Consider the following 16,394-nt stretch of genomic DNA (forward strand, 5'->3'; position numbering starts at 1 on the left):
GCCTGTCCTGGAACTAGCTCTTGTAGACCAGGCTGGTCTCGAATTCACAGCGATCCACCTGCCTCTGCCTCTTGAGTGCTGGGATTAAAGGCGTGCGCCACCACTGCCCGGCCCTTCATTTGTTCTTAACAGTGCCGATGGCATCCTTGGAGAGCTCTCAGGAAGACAAGAGGCACAGCTGCAGAGATGGTTCAGTGGTTAAGCATCCTTGAGGGTCTTGCAGAGGACTGACATCTGGTTCTCAGTACCCATATCAGGCAACTCCAGCTTCAGGGAATCCAATGCCCTCTTCTAGACTCCATGGGCACCTGTACTCAAGCATGTGCATACTCACACACATATAATTAAACATAAATCTTATGCGGCTGGCATGAAGACTCAGTGGTTAAAAGCACTTCTTTCAGGGGATCTGGGGCTTGGTTTCCAGCATTTCTGCCATGGGCTCTTCAACTCCAGCTCCAGGGAAGTCAACAACCTTTTCTGGCTCCTTGGACAATTAGACATTACGGACAGACACAGAGATAAAAGCAAAAATGACTTTTAAGCTTTTTGAGACAGGCTTTCTTTGTACAACAGTCCTGGTTGTCCTGGGATTCCCTCTGTAGACCAGGCTGGCCTCAAACTCACAGAGATCCACCTGACTCTGTCTCCTGAGTGCTGGGATTAAAGGTGTGTGTTACCACTGCCTGGTGATAAAATAATTTTTAAAAAAGATTTATTTATTATATATAAAATATTCTGCCTGCATGTATCCCTATGTGACAGAAGAGGGCACCAGATCTCATCAGATTGTTATGAGCCAACATGTGGTTGGTGGGAATTGAAAGCAGGACTTCTGGAAGAGCACCGGGTGCTCTTAACCTCTGAGCCATCTCGCCAGTGTCGATAATAAATCTTATGAAGAAAAAAGACAGCCCAGGATATCCCTAATAGGCCCTACTCTTTGTCCCCACAACTAGAGCCATTTCAGTGTGTTATATGAAAACTACCACAGGGCTCCTCTCACGAACTTTCAGCTCATACCAGCTCTTTACCTGTGAATGTGAGCCATATCTAAGTAAAATTCACCTAATCAGTTCAAGTGCCTCCTTCTACCTCATCAGTTTCCACCCCCTCTAAGGTGGAACATCTTCTTTGTAAGTGGAATTGGTATTATGCACCCAGAAGAATTAAAGAGGATCACAGACAGGCTGAAGAAACAGGCTCTTTGTGTTTACTTGTACAAGGAAAAACGACATGTGGACATCTTCAGTATTTAATTTGTTTGGGTAATAGTTACAGATAAACAGGTACACACCATATACAACGACCAATACTTTTTTATACAGTTCATATTCAGTACATCAACACTATCTTATTTACACTCTATGTACATCAACATCTTCCTAAAGTCAGTGCATTGTCAACAAGTTTTATACAGAAATTTACAAGGTAAATGTAGCTAATAGTTAATTTAATAAATTTTCTGCTAGTTCTCGAGTTTAAAAAATTAATTACAACCAATATAACAAACACAGATCAAACAACATTAGTAGATTGTGCTACCTGATCAACTAAAATATCTGTAAAGAAATTATTGAAAATCTTCTACTTTTTCATGGGACTTGTCCAGGTAGGAGTGGACAATCTCATATATGAAAACTTTGAATCTATGAAGTATGTACTTTGTGTGACTTCATTACAATATTCCTTCCAGGCCATTACTTCCTCTTCCGTACATCCTTCTGAAAGGACGTCAGCCTCGGCAGCTGCTTGCGACAGCTTTCCCAGGGCACTGAAACCAGTCTCAGCACTGGGCTCAGCTGTCAGGACACTAACTGCACTACGAGGAAGGGAGGGGAATAGGATCTGACAACAATGAGAATCAGCTTCCAGGGTCTCAAAATTTTTAAAAGACCAAAAATAAGATGAGAATTTCCTTGAACTACAAACTAAAACACAATACAGAAAAATGACGCTAGAAAAATGACATTTATACTTTTGTTCCAGTTTTGAATAATTAGGGAAAAAGTGAGTAAAGAAAAAAAAAAAGCTGAGGGGCAGAAATGAAAACAACTAGAGTTTGCTTCCTAAACCCAGCAGTTTCTTTGTACAATACTTACAAACTATCAATGCTGGATATATTTTTGTTTTTAAATTTTACACACTGATGGAGTTAATAGCCCTTAGAGCCATTAAAGTACAAGCACAATTTGTTTGCATGTGTTCTCTCTTATAAAGTGCAAAATGAGAAACAAAGAAAAAATACCCACCACTAACAGGAAACACGGCTGGCTTTTGCATACCTTCCTAGAAACACTTTGTGCAACATATGCATGGGACTATGATGCAAACCCTGGCAGCAGCCACACCCAGCAGTGCGCCTGTGGGGACTCCTCTAGTACCCTAAAGAAGCCTTGGCAGAAGAGAAGGGCCACCTGGGCTGGACCTCTCCTGGGGCCTCTGCACTGAGACTGGGTGGAAGGCACATGGTCTCAGGGATGCGTGGGTTCAGACCAACCTCCACAACTTCTGCCACAGTCACTGTTCCAAACATAAACTTGACAACAACAAAGAGCAAAGAAAAAGACACAGAAAGAACAGGGAAATGGTTCAAAAAAGGAAGAACCTGTGTCTGCACTCTGAGAGTCATCTGCACTCCTGCATGACCTGGCTTTCTCCATTTGTCAATACAATGGAATGAAACTTCAGGAAAAAGGAGGTAGCATATCATGTCGTCCCCAGACAACATTTCAACTTTTGTTTTTTTTACTTTGATTCTAAGGAAATCCTTAGAATCCTGTTATGATTATTGGAAAACTCCATACTCACTACAAGTTTGTTCATTATCTGGACAAGCACATTAAATTCTTAATTGGTCCCAGGTGATTGGTGCCAAACCTTCTTGTTTACAGGCCAATGGTGAGATCTGCCTGAAAGTCCTCCACTGGACAGCTTGTGAGAGACTTCAAACAAAATTAGTACTATTCTTAAAGTTGACTGCTATTTTAATTAGGACTTTTTATTTTGTGCTTCAGGTCACAGGATAAAATAACTACACTTAGCCTGCTTTTCAGTGACGATTCTGCCAAATGTTACCTACAAGGCATCACCTCCCTTCCAGCAGCCCACCTAGCGGCCAGAGCAGCCGCTTTACTGTAACACACAGTACTTCTTGTAATCGGATTCAAAGTCTTCATCCATGCTGCTTGTGTCTGCCATCTTTTTGCCATCTATCTTTGGCAGAAATTGTGCACAGTCTATCCCCTGCTGCTCATAGAAAAGAATGTAGGCAGAGTCGGTGTCAATTTCATCAGGGTGAAGTTCCTAAAAGGATAAGAAAAGCCTTAATTCTTTAACAGGAAGAACAACTCTCACTAACTCTGATTGCTTGAATCAACTATGTTACACCTATACTGAAAGTGAGTCTTATATTTTCAGTATCTGTTTTGGAGAATATTCTAACCACAGGCAAATGAATACCCTGACCCTCATCAAATAACAACAACAACAATAATAACAATAATTTATTAGGTAGGTGAGAAAGAGTTTTCTTTTGGGACACAGTCTCACACAGCCCAGACTGGCCTTAAACTCATTTCTGTGAGGAGCACGACTTTAATCTGCAGATCCTCCTGCCACTACCTCCATCAAAGGTGTAGCCACCATATCTGACAAACATCATCAAATTCTAATAGCTCAAAAAAAAAAAATCAGCATTGGAGAGTTTAGGACTGTAGTATAAGCCTTTTCCAACATGTGTGCCATGCTGGGTTTGATGTTCTATGTGGGTGAGGCATGGAGACACACACACAGAAGACAGGACATGATCAATTCAAACCTAAAAGATTGAATTTCTCATTAACCAGCACCTTTGCTTTGTTCACTATTCATATTTTCAGTTCTTCTCCAGTTTTCCCATCATACCTTTGCTTCCTTAAAACTGAACATTACTTATGTAGAGACCTTCATACAAACACATTATTTCCTACTCAGCAGAAAGGTTATTATTTCAATAGCATTGCCAGAGTTTGTTGGCGTTCTGTTTCTGTCATTTAAAGATTGAGAATATTTACCTTACAGCTGCTGTCATTGTAACAGTACCACTTGCAGTTTGGGTTTTTGGCATAAGTGACATAATGGCCCCCACCCAGAATTCCTGAATGGCACTAAAGAGAGAAGAGAGTGGTGGTATGTTAGTAATTAATAGTACTTAGCCAGGGCACAGCGCTAAGATCTTAGCAGGAGAACACTGACCACTTAGGTGGTAAGGAAAAATATGTGTACAATCACCTAATTTTATTAAAAGACAAAATCTTAACACACATACACACTTCATGTGTGTGTGTTTAAAGACAGTGTCGGCGGGTAGTGGTGGCACACAGCTTTAATCCCAGAAGAGGCAGTTGGATCTCTGTGAGTTCAAGGCCAGTTCGAGTTTCATAACAGGCACAAAGAAATCCTGTCTAGAAAAAACAACAACAATAACAAAAAAGAATAAAGACAATGTCTTGCTATATATCCTAGGTTGACTTTAAACTCAAAATACTCTTGCGTCAAGGTCTCAAATGCTAAGATTAGAGGCATTTGCCATCAAGTTTGGCCCTGTATCAGTTATTTAGAAAGCAAAATTTCCTTAGGAATACTTATTATAGCATTAATTGAATCTCTGAATCAGATTATACTTATTAAATGGCCATCTTCTAAATCATACTGTGAGCTTGGAGTCTATCCAGGAGGCCAAGCTTTCTTTGTTAACTGGACAACTGAACAAACCACTAAAAAGATAGACTTTTTTTTTTCCCCCTGAGACAAGGTTGCTCTGTGCAGCCCCAGCTATGTCCCAGAACTTGCTCTGTAGACCAGGATAGCCTTGAGCTCAGAAATCTGCCTGCCTCTGCATTTCAAGTGCTGGATTAAAAGCATGCACCACCAGGCCCAGCTTAGACTGTTTTTTAAGACCCACATATGTCACTTACCGAAATTGCATATAGATTATAAATAGGTTTATTATGAGTATCTTCTCTTTGGTCATCAGTGCTGTCTTCTTCACTATGATTTCCAAGCTGACCATTACTATAGCCATTGCCACATGCCTCATGCTCATAAAGGAATCCATTAGCCAAAGTGCTCTCATGATCCAGAGGAGTGACCAGCTCAGGTTGGCTGCCTCCCAAAATATGTCCTCGGCTCAAGGTGTCAGCCAGTTCACATGTCTGCCCAGTCCCATTCTCTTTGCTAGCATCTAAATTCTCCTTACTACTGGACAACTTATTTTTGCTGCCAATTTGAGGCAAACGAAGCCTCCCTTTGCTCCTCCCCAAAGTCCGTGGGCTGCTGTTAGGGCTGCTGTTTTTGCTGGAGGGACAGCTGGCTCCACTTTTTCTTGAAGAAGAAGGTGAACCTGTGAAAGAGACAGATAGAAAGATATTTAGGTCCAAATGCCACAAGTAAGTTCGAAGCCAAATGTTAACTGACGTTAGCTTCCCAACTAAAGACAGGAATGCTGCTGAGTGGTGGGGGCTCACTTGGAAGGCAGAGGCGGGTGGATCTCTGTTTTTGAGGCTAGCCTGCTGGAGAGAGTGAGTTCCAGAATAGCCAAGGCTACACATAGAAACTTTGTCTTGAAAAAAAAGAAAGACAGAAAGAAAAAAACATAAAGGAATGCTGACCACCTACTCTCACTCCTTATTACTTTATTACATAGCGTATGATGGCCATTCTTGGCTGTCAATGTGACTACATCTGGAATCTCAAAAGCCTGAGCTATTGAGTGAGCATTTATAATTCATATTCAACCTCTGAGTTGGTTATTTGAGAACTGGCAGGCAAGTTAGAAACATCTGATTACAGGATTCTGAGTTCAAAGCCAGCCTGGGGGGGCTGGAGAGATGGCTCAACGGTTAAGAGCACTGACTGCTCTTCCAGAGGACCCGGGTTCAATTTCCAGCACCCACATGGCAGCTCACAACTGTCTGAAGATCCAGTTCCAGGGGATCTGACACCTTCACACCAGTGCACATAAAATAAAGTAAATAAACAATAAAAAATATTTAAAAAAACAAAAAAACAAAAGCCATCATAGCAAGATCCTGTTTCAAAAAGCCAAAAACAAAACAAAGAAAAACAAATTACCAAGGACCTCTAGAACATCTGTTTAGACACATTTTACCTGTATGTATTTCTCATGTTAGAAATGAAAACTGAGGGTTAGGCTTGGTGGAACATGCCTCTAACTCCAACTGCTCAAGAGACACAAGGAGGACTGAAAGGAGGCCAGTCTGGGCAATAGTAAATTCAATATAGGAAACTTAGTAAGATGCTACCTCAAAATAAGTGGTAAAGCACAGTTTCGCATGTGTGAAATCCTGGGATATCTAGTAAAAGGAAGGGGGAAGACATATAAAAATCCTGAGAAATTAAAGCTACACAATACTCAATCGTCTCTTTTCTTTTTTTTTTTTTTCCAAGACAAGTTTTCACTGTAACTTTGGAGCCTAGCTCTCCTGCCCTTGCCTTCTGAGTACTGAGATTAAAGGCATGTGCCACCAACGCGTGGCCTCAACCATCTATTTCATTGGTAAAAGGTTAATCTAACTTCATGAAATTTTCCCTGACTGAACTGTATATTTTTCAGAGAACAAAAATAAAGCTCAAACACAGGGCTAGCTCTATAGTTGGTGGGAACATGGTAAAAAGAATTATATATACATAGTGTTCTTCACCTGTGGGTTCCACAAGATCCAAATAATTACAGATCAGACTTACTAAAAAAATTACATTCGCCCAAAAAAAAAATTACATTCGTACTGAAACATACAGATTTCTTTTTTATGATTTCATAAATACTATAATAACAGCTATTTACTTATTCCTATACATATATATTTACATTTATATGTGTACATCTATGTGGGCATGCATACCATGGTGTAGTCAGAGGACAACCTGTAGGAGGTCAGTTCCTTCCTACCATGTGAGACCAGGGACTGAACTTAAGTATCTTTATCCACTGAGCCATTTTGCTGGCTCTTATTTATATTTTTAAAGATAGAATGTATGTAACCTAGGCTGGCTTAAACTGTAGATGCAACCACTAACAATATATTACTACTGCTGGTATTTCAAATCCTCTTACCCTAACTTGGTATTCTCTCCATTTTACAAATGACAAAAGAGAATCTAGATTTAAGGAGGCTATTTTGTGCTGAAAGTCACAAAGCTGAAATACAAATTACTGTTCCAGAATGGAGGCTGCTGAAGCTACAAAGCAAGACTATGACAAGGAAGAAAGAGATGGGGAGGGAGGGAGCGAGAGAGGAGAAGAGCGGGGGAGGGAAAGTCCTTACCTTTGGGGCTACTGGCGATATTTGCACTGAGTGAAGATGGGCTCTTGCTCAGGAGCACATCCTCCTCCCCTGCTGAGTTCTGGACATCCATTTTCTTCACATCTCCTCCTGAAATCCTTAGCTCAGAGATGTCATCCCCCTGGGGTGTGAGTGGTTTATGCTGGCAAAGAGCTGGGTCTCTTGGTACTAAAAAAGCACTAGGGTCAAAACTTTCACGAGGAAATTTAACAATTTTCTGTGATTTTATCCACCGTCCATTTACAAACTGAAATCGTTTAAGGTGAATAATCTGAAGAAGAAAAGGTAGGAACAATTGTATTTAAGGGTTCTGAAGAATATGTAACATTTGTACATTCATTGTTATAAAATCTCAAATGTAAATTTGATACTTTTTTCTTTCTTTTTCCTTTTCTCTTATTTTCTTCTTTCTCTCTCTCTCTCTCTCTCTCTCTCTCTCTCTCTCTCTCTCTCTCTCTCTTTCTTTCTTCTTCTTTTTTTTTTTTTCCAAGACAGGTTTCTTTGCGTTGTCTTGGCTGTCTTGGACCTCACTCTGTAGACTGGGCTGACTTTGAACTCAGAGATCTACCTGCTTGTGCCTGCCAAGTGCTGGGACTTATGGTGAGTGCCACTATGCCTGGCCAAATTTAAGTTTTAAATAAATGCTTTTATTCCTTGTTTTATAGGATGGTTATATGCATATATGCAATTGATAACGTCATCAAACCTGACATTCAAAAAGCTATGCATTTAACTGCATGTTAATCGCACCTTATATTTAAAAAAAATTCCCTCTTTAATCCCAGCACTCAGGAGGCAGAGGCAGGCGGATCTCTGTGAGTTCGAGGTCAGCCTGGTCTACAAGAGTCAGGTTACAGTGAAACCCTGTCTCGAAAAACCAAAAAAAAAAAAAAAAAAAAAAATTCCCTCTTGCTTACCTACCAGGTTCCCAAGTCAGCCCCTGCCCGCTTCTTCCTTTCCTTCTGTTTCATTTCTGGAGTTAGCTTCATAAATGCTATCAATTTCTTGTGTACTACTATAAGCAAGGGAAGAAAAATCTACTTCTTTTCTAGAGTAGTAGGATGATGACACAAATCAGAGTTTTGCTAAAATATCCTAGTCTCGGGGCTGGAGAAATCTTGAAGATCCAGATTGGTTCCCAGTGCCTACATGGTAGTTGACCTTGGTAAACCATTTTCAGAGGATTTAATGTCCGCTTCTGGCTTCAGGGCACTGCATGCACATGATGCACGTGGTGCAGACACATATGCAACTGGCAACAACGCCCATACATAGAAAAAATATTCTAGTACTGGAGCCAGCTGTGGTGGTGCACACTTTTGATCCCAGCACTACAGAGGCAGAGAAGATAGATCTCTGTGAATTTGAGGTCAGCCTGGTCTATATAGCAAGTTTCAGGCTAGCCAGAGCTACACAGTAAAACCCTGTATCAAAAGAAAAAAATTCCAGCACTTAGTTGTGGAGATGGCTTAGTCACTAAAATGTGTGTTATGCAGGAATGAGGGATTAGGTTCAGATCCCCAGCACCCAGATCCCTGGGCTCACTGACCCAAGTCAGCCTAGCCAAATGGTTCATGTTTGGTGAGAGGTTATGTTTTCAAAAAATAAAGAGGCATGTTGGTGGGTAAAAGGACTTACTATAAGGCCTGACGATCTCAGTGTGATCCCTAGAACTCAAATAAAGGTGAAAAGAAACCCAACTTCACAGTTCCCTTCTGACCTCCACACTATGCTAGCTAGTTTTGATGCAAGATTAGAGTCATTTGGGAAGATACATTCTCAATAGAGAAAACTGCCAGAAAATCTGGCTATAGGCAAGCTAGTAAGCAGTATTCTTCTAGTCTCAAGAGTTCCTGCCCCGACTTCCCTGGATGATGGACTGTGATATGGAAGTATAAGCAAAATAAAATAAAATAAAATAAACCCTTTCATCCCCAAGTCATGGTGTTTCATCACAGCAATAGAAACCTTATGATGTCATTTTGTACCAAGACTGGAATATTGCTGTGACCATGTGTGCAGTCTGGCCTGGAACAAATGGTAACCCTTCTATTTCAGTCTCCCAAGCACTGATTATTACAGACATGGGTCTCTATGTCTGGTGAGAAAATGCTTTCGTAATTAATGTCTTTATAAACTCTGCTGATAGGCAACCAGAGGCAGGAGAGTCAACCAAATCTGAGAGAGCACAGCTCTTTGCCCTGGTATACTTGCACCACAGCACACAGTAGTGTGCACAGCCACTCAACTCTTCACTGGGCATGGAAGCTCCTGTGGTGTCTGCTACAGCCTAAATATGGGCTAGCCTAAAACTCCCTCTTTTATGGGGCTAGAAGGACTTTCATTCTCTTTTGGAATTCCAATTCACCAGGTACAACCCATTTACAGTATTTCTCAAGTTGCACCAGTCTTCATTTACTGGCCTACATCACTTTTTCTCGTTCAAGGCTCTAAGCTCAATTATGGGATCTAGCACATATTTTTTTTTTTTTTTTTTTTTGGTTTTTCGAGACAGGGTTTCTCTGTGGCTTTGGAGCCTGTCCTGGAACTAGCTCTTGTAGACCAGGCTGGTCTCGAACTCACAGAGATCCGCCTGTCTCTGCCTCCCGAGTGCTGGGATTAAAGGCGTGCGCCACCACCGCCCGGCTAGCACATATTTTTAAAACGATTAATTTCTCTGTTCAACAAAAAAACCTTACACAGAAAAGCTCATTCTTTCATTCATTCATTGTTATTTTTGTTTTGTTTTGTTTTTGTTTTTGGAGACAGGGTTTCCCTATGTAACAGCCCTGGCTGTCTTGGAACTAGCTCTTGTAGACCAGGCTGGCCTCGAACTCACAGGGATTCACCTGCCTCTGCCTCCCGAGTGCTGGGAGCACAACCATGGCCCGGCTTCCATCCATTCTTTTTTAAAGAAGAGATTGTTTTTGATTACAAGCAAGTGTTTGTACAGGTATCTGAGGAGGCTAGAGGTGTTAGATCTCCCTGGAATTGAACACTAACTCAAGCCCACTGAACCATCTTTTCAGCTCCCAATCTCCTTTGCTCTTTTGGTTTTCCAAGACAGAGAGCGTTTCTTTATAATAGTCCTCACTGTCCTGGAACTTGCTCTGTAAACCAGGCTGGCCTCGAATTCACAGAGATCCACCTGCCTCTGCCTCCTGAGTGTTGGGATTAAAGGTATACACCACCTCGAGGTCTTACTTTGTAGTCTAGGTTGGCTTGGAACTCACTATGCTACCTAAGCTGTCCTTAAGTTTTTGGTGACCATTCTGTCTCAGCCTCCTAAATTCTGGAACTACAGGTGTGTGCCACCACATCCAAGTACAAAAAGGATTTAAACACAGTTACGAAGTAAATAATACTCAAAACCAGCCCCAAAATCCCCTTAATGACTTCTCTCATTTACACTAGACTCCTCTCATAGAGGTAAGGCTATTAACATACCAGAATTGGAGGAAGCCTCCAGAGGTCCAGCTTCTTAGTTGCCAAACAGTGAGTTTTACATTTGGAGCAATAGTACATCTCATTTTCTCCCAGCTCCTCCTCACTGGTGAAGGCACGGAGACAGCTGTCCAGGTTGATGGGTTCAGCCTGTGCTCGACGACTCTGCTCCACACTTTCGTGCTCCTCTACAACCTAAAAGAGGAAACAGAATGAACCAGAATTGTGCAGTGGGCGTTTAAAATAAACACTAGGTGCCGGGCGGTGGTGGCGCACGCCTTTAATCCCAGCACTTGGGAGGCAGAGGCAGGCGGATCTCTGTGAGTTCGAGACCAGCCTGGTCTATAAGAGCTAGTTCCAGGACAGGCTCCAAAACCACATAGAAACCCTGCCTCAAAAAACCAAAATAAAATAAAATAAAATAAACACTAGGTATGTACCGTCTTCCCAGTCACTCACTTGCTCTTATATAGTATGTATGTGTGGGTGGGAATACAACCCAAACTAAGAGTCTTTGAGCAGTACAACACACACACACACACACACACACACACACACACACACACACACAATCAATATCATCCTAGTTTAAATGCCTATTTATACAACTAGATTTTTCCTTTAGAGAGATAGGTCTCACTTAGTTTAGGCTGGCCTTGAGCACTGTGTAACTGAGAATAACCTTGAACTTTTGAGCCCTCCTTTTTTGTTTTGTTTTTTCGAAATAAGGTTTCTTTGTAGCTTTGGTGCCTGTCCTAGAACTAGCTCTTGTAGACCAGGCTGGCTTTGAACTCACAGAGATCGGCCTGCCTCTGCTTCCAAAGTACTGGGATTAAAGGCACAAGCCACCACTGCCCAGCCTGATCCTCCTTTTTAACTGAACAGAAATCTCCCCAGAATTGAAACATTCTTTCCATGGAGCTCAAGAGATAGCTCAGCCATTAAAAGCACTGGCTCCCGTTTCAGAAGAACTGGATACAATTTCCAGTATCCACATGATGTATAACAACTATCTGTAATTCCACATCCAGGGGATCTCATGCCCTCTTCTGGCCTCTGCAGACATTGTACATGTTTACATAGACATATATGCAGACAAAACATCCTCACACATATTCCCTCTAGGAGGTGGGCAGCAGGTTCATGAGATTCAGGAGGTAAACTTCAAATAAAGCTGAAACCTGCAAGATCTTCAACTCCAAAATCTGTATATAACCAATAAAAATTTGTCTGAGAAGACTCTGGCCAGTCAAAAGTGGATAGTCAGTAGCCAGAAGATCCTTTGGAGCCATCATGTGGGTCCTCTGGAAAAGAGCAGCACTCTTGAATAATAGTTCTGATAAAGCTGTATAATTCAGTACCTGGTTATTTTTTTTAGTTTTATAATAGACTTATTTTTAAAGAGTAAAACACTCAAGACAATTTAAATACAAGTCCAACAGAACTGCTGTCAGTCAGCCATGATGCAATCGGGTGTTCTCGGAGTCCTCCTGATGAAGAAGGCTCTGAAACTTTATTTATATACATCCTTCTTATCTGCAATGTAATCTACAATTTCTTGTGGCCACATTAACTTCTCTGCATCTATATCAGGAATTTCAAATCCAAATTCGTCTTCCATAGACATAATAATCTTCACTTGGTCTAAGCCCCGGTCCTTCATAAAATGAGAATTTACTGAGAGCTTTTCTGGGTCAATCTTGTCATAGAGTTTTAAGACATACAGCACTTGGTCCTTAATTCCCTCTAACATCAAAGGGGGTGTGCCACTGTACTGGCTGCACAAGTGTGTGACCCTTCTAGGCACCTGCGTGAGGGCCAGGGCGGGCTGCAGAGTCCCGGACCTCCTCCGGGTACCCTCAGGGCAGACAGTGGTGTTGAGTGGCCTGGCCAAGGCCCATGTAGGAAGCTGGGGCAGTGGCGTGAAGGCCGAGGGCAGGCGGTGGACACAGACGGAAAGGACACAAGCCACCATGGCTGTACCAACCCAGAATGCACTGCCATTCGATACCTGTTTCTATAAGTAATCTCTCACCACACCTCTGCTAGCAACCCCAATAAAAACTCAGGGGCTCACCAAGTTGAACTTGGTGTAACTGTTACTTTGTCTGCAGTAGCTTCTTTTTCTGAGGTGAATAGGTGTAGGGCATACTGGAGAAAACAAGTGTGTGCCACCACACATGACTTTTTTTTTTTTTTTTTGAGACAGGGTTTCTCTGTGTCACAGTCCTGGCTGTCCTGGAACTCGCTCTGTAGACCAGGCTGGCCTCAAACTAACAGAGTTCCACCTGCCTCTGCCTCCCAGATGCTGAGATTAAAGGCGTGTGCCACCATTGCCCAGTTATAACATGTGATTTTACACTGTGCTGTGGAGGAACCCAGGGTTCTATGTGTGCTAGGTAAGCACTCTGTCAACTGAATACATGGCCAGTCCCTGACCATAGTTTCTTTTGAAATTTTTTTTCTGAATCCTTCGAAATGACAAAACAAAACAAAAAAACCAAGAGTTAAATTGCTTTTCTATTTCATAATTTTGGAATCCTTAAGACAGCTTAAATGTGAACTAGCTTTCAAGAAAAGAGGAGTAAGTCAGTTCTTTAGGCAGAAAGACAGCATTAGAATGGTGCATGTGGGACAGAGTTAGGAGAAATAATATGAAAATATCTGGATGAAAGAAAAAAGTTCCCAGAAAAGCTCATCCTAAGAAAACAATACAGCTGGGGGTTGGTAGCACACACCTTTAATCTCAGCACTTGGGTGTCAAAGGGAGGCAGATTTTTGTAAGTTCTTGCCTGGCCAGTCTGGTTGAGTTGAGGTCCCAGGACAGCCAGGGCCACATGGAGAACCTTGTCTCACCTCCACTCCAAAGAGAACAATATACTAGGCATTAAACCCTAATATTCAACTCATTTATATATCAACATACATAACAGACTTACCAGAGCACTAGCTGTCATTATGTTTCAAGACTGTGTTTTGGAGGACAGTATAAGAGAGGAAAATGGATTAAACCCCTCATGCAAGCCGGGCCATGATGGCACATGTCTTTAATCCCAGCACTCGGGAGGCAGAGGCAGGCGGATTTCTGTGAGTTCGAGGCCAACCTGGTCTACAGAGCTAGTTCCAGGACAGACTCCAAAGCTACAGAGAAACCCTGTCTTGAAAAACCAAAAGAAAAAAAAAATCCTTCACGCAGGCTAGGCAGCTCTACCTGAGTTGCCTCAGTTAGATGGAAGTACTATCTGTGATGGCAACAAAATAAAGAGCAAGCTTTAAAAGAACTTTGGGATCCAGGGCTGGAGAGATGGCTCAGAGGTTAAGAGCACTGGCTGCTCTTCCAGAGGTCCTGAGTTCAATTCCCAGCAACCACAGGGTGGCTCACAACCATCTGTAATGATGAGATCTGGTGCCCTCTCCTTGACTGTAGGCATACAAGCAGACAGAATATTGTATACGTAACAAATAAATAAATCTTAAAAAAAAAAAATCCAGTTCCAGGACAGGCTTCAAAGCTACATAGAAACCCTGTCTCGGAGGAAAAAAAAAAAAAGCTAGCCTGGTCTACAAAGTGATTTCCAGGACAACCAGGGTTGTTAAATAGAGAAACCCTGTGTGTATGGGGGGGGGGCATTAAAAAAACCCCCAACAACTTAGGGATCTAGGTAAACAGTATGATAAGCTTTGGGACAAGAAAGAGTTAAGTATGAGAATAGAGAGCAAAGGCTGGGAGTGTAAACCAGCAAGTAGTGTTTGCCTAGGGTGTTTTGAGGCTCCAGCTTCAACCTCTAGCATCATAAAGAAAAAGACCAAGCACAAACAAAAGAGAGAACATAAAGGGAGTGGGAAGGTGTGTAGGACAGAGAAGAAGGAGAGAGGGAAGGGCCAAGAGAGCAATATGAAAGATTTTCTCCCCTAATCTCATACTCATGTTTATAACCCAACAAGCAATCAATACAGCAGAGTTGAGATTTGTTTGTCTTTACTGTGTATGAGGCTATCAATGATATGAAGGCTATCTGAGACTTCACATATGAATAATGGTATTTTTTTCCCAGATGGAGCCTGGACTAAAATTGCAACAATTCTTGCTTCTTCTTGCCAAAGATCCCAGTGTTCACTACCTCATTAACTACCCCTCCTCCACAGGTGAACAGCTTATTGTCACTTGAGGCAATTTCCGCATTTCTTGAAACTCTTGGGAACACTGGACTGCTTGGATTATGAGTTGGCACATTTTAGCCCATTTCATTTACTGCAGGTTTTCAAGTGAGACCTTTTCCCTACAGAGAAGGTAGCTGAGGCATAGGCCATCAAATGAGCCAATAAACTATCAAAATTGGAGAACTGGAGTTCATTAGGCAATGAAGTTTGTTTTTTTGTTTTGTTTTGTTTTGTTTTGGTTTTTTAAGATAGGGTTTCTCTGTAGCTTTGGAGCCTGTCCTAGAACTAGCTCTTGTAGACCAGGCTGGCCTAAAGTCACAGAGATTCACCTACCTCTGCCTCCTGAGTGCTGGGATTAAAGGAGTGTGCCATCACCGCTTGGCTGAAATTGTTTTTTTGTTTTGTTTAATGAGAAAGGGTTTCCCTGTATAGCCTTGAACTAAGAGGTCTGCCTGCCTTTGCCTCCTGAGTGAGCTGGGATTAAAGGTGTTCACTGCACAATCTAGCTAAAAGGGAGCTTTGTTTGGGTCACTGACTCTGAAAACAAAATCGGTAATAATAACGTATTAACAGTCTCTCTCAGTGTACCTGTTTCTTTGTGACAGGGCCTTGCTATGTAGTTCAGGTGGGCACTGACCACTCAGTCAGGTGATCTCACACTCCTGAGGCTCCTGTTTTAACTTCCTGAATGTTGGTACTGTGGACATGTGCCACTGACCAGCTATCTCAGAACCCTTTAAACTGGAACCCTGAAAATGCTGAGGAAACATGTTGGCTGGATATACATACCTATAACCCTAGCACTCAGGAGACTGAGGTAGGAGGATCACTACATTAAGACCAAATTGTCTACATAGTGAGATCAGGTCTCAACAAAACAAACCAAAACAAAAACTATATCAGGTTGGGGAGATGGCTCAGTTAGTAAAGTGATGGTCATGTGTTCACATGAGAACTTGAGTTCAATTCCTAAAAAACAAACACCAAAACCTGAGTGTGGTGACATGCGCCTGTAAGTTCAGGTGCCAGGAAGACAGGAGGACAGATCCTTGGAGCTCCACAGCCAATCAGCCTAGTCTAATTGGTGAATTTCAGATCAATATAGGAGAGACCCTGTCTCAAAGCAAACAGACAAGATCAAACCAAGGTAGACAACTACTGAGGAATCATATGCTTGGTATTCCATGTTCATTGGAAACAAATTTCCTTGCTTTATTTGTTTATGTTTTGGTAGTGTGTGCATGTGCCACAATATGTGTGGCAGTCAGACTTGGCTGCTAAGGGTCCTTATCTGCTGAGCCATCTCAGGGCCCTGCATCCTCAACAAAAGGAAACCATTAAGATATTGACACAGGCCTTCAATCCCAACACTTGGCAGAGGAAGATAAATCTGTGAGTTCAAGGCCAGCCTTATCTACATAATGAGTTCCAAGACAGCTGGGA

General features: G+C 42.0%; 1 protein-coding gene and 1 pseudogene across 1 annotated transcript in view; both read right to left on the reverse strand.

Annotated features, from left to right (window-relative positions):
• Positions 1-1,241: 1,241 nt before the first annotated feature.
• Positions 1,242-16,394, reverse strand: part of Usp32 (ubiquitin specific peptidase 32) — a 127,109-nt gene continuing 111,956 nt past the window's right edge. The window contains exons 30-34 of the mRNA XM_005350446.2: positions 10,794-10,985; positions 7,329-7,617; positions 4,959-5,383; positions 4,056-4,148; positions 1,242-3,306 (exon numbers count right to left, since the gene is read on the reverse strand). Coding sequence (XP_005350503.1) covers positions 3,133-3,306; positions 4,056-4,148; positions 4,959-5,383; positions 7,329-7,617; positions 10,794-10,985 — 1,173 coding nt within the window. The 3' untranslated portion in view covers positions 1,242-3,132. The remainder of the gene's footprint in view (positions 3,307-4,055; positions 4,149-4,958; positions 5,384-7,328; positions 7,618-10,793; positions 10,986-16,394) is intronic.
• Positions 11,838-12,986, reverse strand: LOC101992201 (annotated as a pseudogene).

This window comes from Microtus ochrogaster, chromosome 7 (assembly GCF_000317375.1).
Source record: "Microtus ochrogaster isolate Prairie Vole_2 chromosome 7, MicOch1.0, whole genome shotgun sequence".
Taxonomy (NCBI): Eukaryota; Metazoa; Chordata; class Mammalia; order Rodentia; family Cricetidae; genus Microtus; species Microtus ochrogaster.